This window comes from Octodon degus, unplaced genomic scaffold (genome assembly GCF_000260255.1).
Source record: "Octodon degus isolate 3935 unplaced genomic scaffold, OctDeg1.0 scaffold00119, whole genome shotgun sequence".
Taxonomy (NCBI): Eukaryota; Metazoa; Chordata; class Mammalia; order Rodentia; family Octodontidae; genus Octodon; species Octodon degus.
In genome coordinates this window covers 2,606,513-2,614,445 of record NW_004524695.1, presented here as the reverse complement: position 1 = coordinate 2,614,445, position 7,933 = coordinate 2,606,513, and the positions used below count along the sequence as shown (strand labels likewise).

At 46.3% G+C, this 7,933-nt stretch overlaps 1 protein-coding gene across 5 annotated transcripts in view; it reads right to left on the bottom strand.

Moving 5' to 3' along the window:
• Window positions 1-7,933, bottom strand: part of Ripor2 (RHO family interacting cell polarization regulator 2) — a 220,350-nt gene that overhangs the window by 18,557 nt on the left and 193,860 nt on the right. For all 5 annotated transcript variants that reach the window (XM_004640142.3, XM_023699979.1, XM_023699980.1 and 2 more), the window contains 4 exons: window positions 7,661-7,848; window positions 5,091-5,259; window positions 1,857-1,992; window positions 534-695 (listed from right to left, as the gene is read on the bottom strand). In XM_004640142.3, coding sequence (XP_004640199.2) covers window positions 534-695; window positions 1,857-1,992; window positions 5,091-5,259; window positions 7,661-7,848 — 655 coding nt within the window. The remainder of the gene's footprint in view (window positions 1-533; window positions 696-1,856; window positions 1,993-5,090; window positions 5,260-7,660; window positions 7,849-7,933) is intronic.

Here is a 7,933-nt window from a genome sequence, read left to right as displayed (position 1 = left end):
TACAGTTGAATCCCAGGTTCACTAACTGTAGAACAAAATACTGGAAAGAAGTTGCATCTCTCCCAAATTATTCATAGAGACTTTTAATCTTGTCAGTATTGCCTAAGCAATACAGTAGAAGAACTATTCACATAGCATTTACACTGGATCAGGTGTTATAACGATCTAGAGTGCTCCGTGGGGATGTGTGGAGGTTAGGTACAGACACCACACCACTGTATATAAAGGACAGGAGCAACTGCAGATTGGTTATCTACAGCGCATGGTGGCACCACTCTGCCACAGGTACCAAGGGACAACTGTACCCAGCAACACACACGTGTAGCACTTCCTGAAAGTCACTGCTGATATTTTCAATTCAGACATGTACAGTGTTTTACTTTTTGATCTCTGAGTACATGATGTTCTCCTTGGAAAGAGTGCCTTTCTTTTACAGGCTGGCCTTTTGTGCGCCCTGTACCCCCAGGCTGTGGGGCATGCAGTGTGACAGCTGCACCAAAGGACAGTATTCTCTGCCCTCTGCTGTCCCGTACCTGGCTCTGCCAGTCCTGGGTATTCTTTGTTGAGGGCTCTGGCGAAGCTGGCTTCCAGCTGCCGGATCACCCTGTCTGCCGAGCTGTGGTAGACACCGGCTGGGCTGCAGCACTTGGTCCAGAAGGACAGCAGAGACAACTTTTTGTGGAATTCTGGAATGGCTGGAAAAGAGGAGTGGCTGTCACACATGATAAATGGTACAGATGAAGCTGGTGCCCTGGCTGAGAGATACTGGAGCCTCTGTAAGACTGTGGTTTTCAACTGGACCTACTACAAGATTCCTCTGGGATGGAAGGTGGTCAAAGGACAGAGATGTTACAGGGAGGACCTTATCCTGGGGAAGGGGATGAAGAAAATGCAGCAGAAGCAAATTTGTTGGCTTTCAAGGACACAAAAATATGGCCTCTCCACCAGTGAAGATACCCAAGTATTTCATCTTCTGTAACTTTAGAGCAAAGGCACAGGGTACGGGACCAGGTTGGAAGCCTTTCCTGAAGAAGGCAGAATGTCACCATGATGACTGGAATTTTCCTTGCCAGGTGGCTCTGAGATGGACATGAGAGAGCAGTGTGGGCCCAGGTGGTATCCAGTCACCATCACCTTGTTTGGTCCTTGTGAAGGAGGAGGGCTCGGGAAGGGGGAGCAGGGGATGCTTGTCACTCACAGGCTGGATGTCTGCCCCTTCTCACAACTCTACTCCAAGGTCACCTGCCCTATGTGGGAAGGGATGCAACAGGGAGAAGTCCACAGGGGGAAATCAAGAAGTTTCAGGCTTCATCAGAGATTACTGGAGGCCCTATTTCTATTTTCACTCTTAAAACAAGGGCAAACAATCAGGGAGCCAGACCACACAAATGCAAAGCCATCTTGCCTACGTCAAGTTCTGCCTCTAAAATGCTAAGAACCAGGCACTGTCCTGGAGGCCTTCAATCTACTCAGCTTTTACCCATTCTACCCAGCAGGGTTAGAAAGCATGGCTACTTGACAGTCCGCCACTATGGGGCTGGCTTAGCAGTCTCCACAGCCTAAGAGCAATCCTGAGTGTCTGTCCCCAAGAGAACCTCACCAGCAAAAAACGTCTGTGGAGCTAAGTCTGCTGGTTGATATTATTTCAGCTTATCCGCTAGTATCTGGCCTTCCAGGGGAAAAGCTGTGATGTAGAAGGCTGAAGTGTGACATAAATGAACCCAAAGCATGGAGTCTCATTCTAAGGCCAAAGAATGCTCTCCCACCCCCCTGTCAAAGCAGGGGACAGGCACAGGCAGCGAGTGGTGTGGGCTGGCATGTCCTCACCCGTGCAGTGGGTGACTGGCACAGCTTACCTTCCATGACAGAACTGATGTTCCCTATGTGCTCGTCACTGACAGCTGCAAGCTTCTCCATCACTCGGGTCTGCTGGGAGAGCTTCTCTAAGAGATTTCTTGTCACAAAGGGGGTTTTGCTGGAGAAGACAATTTGCTGGTAAAACAAACAAAAACACTGTTTCAATGATGCTGTTGTCAAGAGAAGTAGTGTGACCTCCCACTGCCTCCTTCTTGGCCCTGGTAGCAGTGACACATCATGGATGGCACTGCCTGTGTGCCAGCCCAGTAGCACTGCACCCATATCTGCAGGGATCAGATCAGCGTCTGGCGCCTTAGACATTTTTCGTGCCTGTGAACCTCTGGAACGCTGTTGGCAGGAGTGATGGAAGTCAGGGTAAAGCGGCCTTTCACCTACTGTGAATCTGAGCATTCTCTTTGAGACTTGGAGGGTGTATTTAGGCTGTATCTTGGGGAATAAGGTGAAGAAGATGTGCTGTACAAGCCTAGTGATTTTTTACATGATTTTATTTTCTTGTTTTCAAGCTGGAAGTTGAGAGCAGCCTGTGTAACAATCACACCTGCAATCAGCGCGCTCTTGTTATGAGTGAGTGCTTCCTCCTTCCCAGGCACTGGTAGGAGCCCCACCAATGTTAAAAGCTCACGTGAGTTCTCACAGTAACCAGATGAAGTGGGAACTGTTGATATTCCTATTTTAATGATGAGGAAACTGAGGCACAGAGAGGATAAGGAACCTACCCAAGGTCACATTAAGCAGTAAGTGGTTGTACTATGTGTGGGTCACAAGAATAAGGAAGCCAGGGAGGGGAAAGGACACAGCACTTGGCTGATGGATGACTCTGCTACTTGTGGAGTCTCTCAGAGACCTGCCCAGGTCACCTGTGGGTGTGGCTGCGGGATCCACAGAGGAAACACTGTGCCATTTTGCCTAAAGCATTTGAACTCTCATATGACTGCACTACAAACTTAAAGATCTGGCAAGTAATTATGTACTAATGCCTGTCATGGAAGGAAGTGCAGCAGAAACGGATGGTTCTTTAAAAGTAATTATAACAATTATGCTCCATATTGAATCTTCCTTTTTATTTCTCTGCAATTATGTCACAAATGAAGAAGAAAACTCACTGGTTCAGGACTGGGTGCAAGTGAGACATTTCTATCCCTCACTCCTTTAAGCTATGTTTTTGTATATACTTCTTTTATTTGCCAGGACTGGTCAGTCTCACAAACGTGTTGTATTGTTGCAATCCTGGCCCATGGACTGTTCTGCATGGATTAGTCTTGAGTGAAAACTCCACCCCTTCATGATAGAGAATTCTCTTATCTCTCCCCAAGTAGCTGCTTTACCTCTAAAAAGCAAACAGGTGGCTTGTTCAGGAGGCATCAGAATCAACAAGGATAAAGAGCTACAAAAACTATCCTACTCAAATAGCTGGTCAGTGGGGAACAGCTAAAAGCAAACACAATTCCCTGTGTATTTTGATCAGAAAAGAAAATTTCACCTTCTGCCATCACTGTTGTCAAGGTTACTGTCTGTAACCTCCATTCTTGCGAGGGTGTTGGCCAACCAATTGGCCGTAGTTAAAATTGCCAGCTGTTTTCCTACAGCACACACACTCTGTAGGGCTTCTTCTGGGGATTGAACTCAGGCCTTTGTGCTTGCCAGGGAAGTGTTTATCCCACTGAGCCATCTCCCCGGCCCCCTCTCTAGGGCTTCTTGAAGGCTCTTTATTTGTAGTGAAAAAGCATATTCCTCTACAGCTCATCACAAATGTGTTACCGGGGCAGCAGTGCAACACCACTGAAGACTTCTCAGCCCACTTCTTGCCTTTCTGCTGCCCTGCGATCTTGGGAGAGCAGCTCTTCTCCTTGTACTCTTTAAATTTCCCCAAGGCATAATTAGTAGGCCCCTGACACTGTTCTGGGAGAATGTCTGTAAGTCACATTTGTTGGTAAGTCGGACAAGATGAGTCTTACATGTCTTTGACATAAATACACAATGTATATTGCTTTGTGCTTTCTAGCAGCCCCCTCCACATTGCTGCTTTTCCTCTTGCTTTTGAACATTCCTGGCTCTGACTGAGCACTACCACTGTACACTATCACACTGTACAGTAAACACACAGCAGCACAACTGTGACAATGTCTGGCAGACACATGAGTTACTTGTGTGATTTGTTCAAGTGTGTGAATGTTTGTAATTCAAGGTCAATTCCTATCTGTGAAAGTTTGCTATTCAAATGTTTGTAAATCAGGGGCTTACTGTATATTCACTTCCATATTTCTATTTCTCTCTCTCTCTCTCTTTCTCTCTCTCTCTCTCTCTCTCTCTCTCTCTCTCTCTCTTTCTATTCTAGTACTGGGCATTGAACTTAGGGTCTTGCACTGAGCTACATCCCTAGACCCTTTTTATTTTGAGAAAAAGTCTTATTAAGCCACTAAGTTGTCGAGCTGGACTCGCACCTGTGATCCTTCTGCCTCAGCCTCTCAGAGTTCTGGAATTATAGGCGTGTACCACCACATCTGGATGCTTCTACTAGATTGGGAGAAGACAATCAGGCCGGGGGAAGCATTTAAGTAGATGGCCTGAGTAAAATGTATTCTGTTCAGAAAGGCTGAAAGCCTTCTTGTAACCAAATAGTTTCAAAATATTTGCTCCATTATTGCAAAACCTGAAATGGAAAACAGGTTGAAATGAGAAGAAAAGCCAGCTCTACATTGGCCCAGGATGAGCGCTAGCAGGGGAGGAGGCGCTGCTGCTGCTGGTGGTGGTGACAGCCTAGAGAAATAGTCCTTCTCAATGCTCAATGCTCAGATTCTCCAGCACCTTGCTTTTAGCTTTCCAGGTAGTGAAAACGAACTCATAAGATGTTCACATTGAAATATGTCCACGAATACAGCTTTCAGACTCCATTTGTAGAGGGCAGAATGCAAATCTTTTCTGCTTTTCCCTCAATCACATTATTGTCATCTACCATCAAGTGATTTTTACAGTGAGGGCTAGTAATATTTTGTTTTCTATCTCTGAAGGTTCTGGAGGTTGTTGGTTTTAAGAGGGAAAGCCCAGGGCTGGGGAATGCTCAGCAGAGATGCTGACTTGCCTCCAAGCTAAGCAGGAGTGTTCTTGTATTTCTGAATTTTCTAGTTTTGCTGTAAAAAACTAAATAATAGAGCATCCTTTCCTGGCCATACACAGCCCAGGCTCTGGGATACAGATATGGTCACGAAACCTACCTGGATGAGCTGGGTGCAATACTGTAGGTGGCGCACAATGGTGATGTCCAGGCTCTCGTTCCCTGTGGTCAGTGGGAGAGGGCTTCCGGCCACACTGGTCCCAACGCCTGTGTCTTCTGTCAGCGCCTCACTAAGATGCCCCCGGGCTTCTGGGTGCACTGACCTGTAACTGGTGAAGCGGGAGGGTGGGTGGAACGTTAGCTACTTCTCCCTGTGTCCAGCCCACAGGCCACATCAACATGGCTGGCGTCAGGCCCCATAGCAGGCACGGAAGCAGCCTTTCACTCACCTCCTTTGATAGACAGAGATAGCATTCAAAAACAATGTAATTCAGCCCAGGTGCCAATTTGCCTGGTATTAAAGGAGCACACAAACCAACTGCTTCTAGAATTCTGTTTGTTTCTCAAGCACAATGAGCCTCTTGTGGAGGAGTTTCACCAAGTTGCCTTTGCAACTTGCCCTCCTTTTGCATTTGTTGCACTTTCTTGCTTTGTTGACAGGATGTTTTTTTTTTTTTTTTCAGGCCACTCAAGATACCTTCAGGGCAGGTCTGATTTGGCTTGAGGATGAGGGGATCAAACCACAGCATCCCAAGCCTGACCACTTTGTTTCAGCAAGCACTTAAACACCTGAGCTAATGGGTAGGCCCCCAACTAATGGGCAGGCCTCCTGTTGACTAAGTAATTTGCCAGATTTTCTGGGATTAAACTGTTCTGTATTTGTGGTTTCCCAAGAGTACACCGTTAAGAAATAGTTTATTAAGGCCCTTTCCTGGCCTCAAATTAGTTGCTACTTGAAGACAAGGAAAAAGGAAAGTTGTCAAGAAAAGAAAGGTGATGTTCTATTGAGCATCAAAGTTAAAAAGGGCTTTGGAACATTGAGAGTATAGCTTTGTCCTGCGTGTTGGGCTTGGTTTAAATCCGCTGTTGCACAGTCTAAAGTCATATGATGATAAACATTATGGTATCCAATTTTATTCTTTTTGTTTCCAAGATAGGTTTTACTATGTAGCCCAGGCTGGCCTCCCACTCACAGTCATCTTCCTACCTCAGCCTCCTGAATGCTGAGATTACAGGCAGACAGCATCACACCTGGCTACTTTTATTCTTAAAATGAGCCAGTGTACTTGAGAGGGAGGGAAGGAAGGAGGGGCAGGGGGAAAGACCTGCCCAGAGGGGATGTTAACAAGTGTCTGTCCTACTTCCCGGGGCTGGGTAACGACAGGGCAGCTTTTGGCATCAAGCGAGCAGCCTGTTCCTGGAGTCTACAGCAGAAAAATCCTACACTGATGCTTGGAATCTTGCAATGCTTTCCTCTGAATTCATGTCTGCTTCCAAAAACGTGGCCATCAGCTTGGGTCCTGGCAGTCAACACATATTACATACAAACACTCTCTCTCTCTCTCTCTCTCTCTCTCTCTCTCTCTCTCTCTCTCTGCCCTAATACTCTTGATGATATACAGCACGATTGACTGAATTAGATGTATTTGATATTATTTTTTGTACAATGTACAAAAGCTTTGCTGTTTTTAAAAAATGCTGCTTATGGTATATAGAAAAAAAAAAGTTTAGACTGACGTCTGACCACGATCTAACATATAGCAGCTCAAGCTAACTAGTATACAGAACAGTTTTTGGTAGAAAAGCACTTCTCACATTTAGCTGAGCTAGAAAAGTCTCAACGTAGAATGCATTTGAAGAACTTATGCATTACACTCACATACCACATTTTCTTTTTATTCCCAGTTTTCATGTTGTTTCTTTTCCTGGTTTTATGTTGGAAAAGGAAACCCACCCAGAGCAACAGAACCCAAATCAGGACCACCACCCACAAAGAGATTCGTAAAGGTTAAAGAGCCATAGTTTGTTGTAACTTGAAAATCTGTTGAGGTTACCTCGTGCCAAAGCTAAGTCAGGCATGAGCCCTGCCCCTTGTAAAGGAAAGAGCCCATTCTCTCACAGTGATCTAAGGCTGGTTGCTGGAGGTAAGGGTATCCTGCTGTGTTAGCTTGCTTCACCTGAAAGGACAGAATGGACCCCAAAAGAGCCTCTGCCTTTCACCCTCATGCTCCGCCCACATAGAGAAGGTCACATTTTCCAGCTCTTGGACTTACAAGGAACACAGGTGTCAATGGGCTTACGTCTGGTTGGACTAAGGGAAAGAGATGAAGGGACAAGAAAGCAAAGACCAGCAAGACAGAAGCACAGGACACGAGGTCCCCCCATCAAGTGCAGGGTGCTTAGGAACAGGGAATTAGCATAATGGAGGTAAGTCTTAGACCCAACCCACAAGTCAGAGTACGCACACACACATACACACAGCTACAAAACCTTTCCCTTTGTGTCTAAGGAAGAAAGGACATATTTTCCCTTATGCAACCTCAAAGAGGTGAATAGTTTTGAGTCACTGTACAATAAAACGGAGCCATAAGATGAGTACTATAAACCAAGTCACCTGAGTGAATTGTTTCATCCCGGAGTTGTGTACCTTCCGGAGAGGTCCCCTCTGTCAGTGACAAAGAACAGTTGTGCCAGTTCTGGCTGAGGAGTAAAAGCTGACTTCAGACTTACCTGTTTTTCTCAGTCTCAGTGTCTGAAAAGACGGAGTCAGCACCTCCTCCTCTGACGCGGCAAACCTCATTGCAGTCCTCCTCCTCCTCGTCAAAGTCGGAGGTGTTCAGGAAATCAAAGCTTTCTAAAGCACTCTCAACGGCAAGACTTAAGCTGGAAGACCGGCTACGGCTCCCTGCGGGCTTGCACTGCAAAGGCAGAAGGCACCAGGACAGCATCAACACCCCTAGCGCAGACGCAGGCGCACCCAGCTACAGATGCGACACTCTTTTT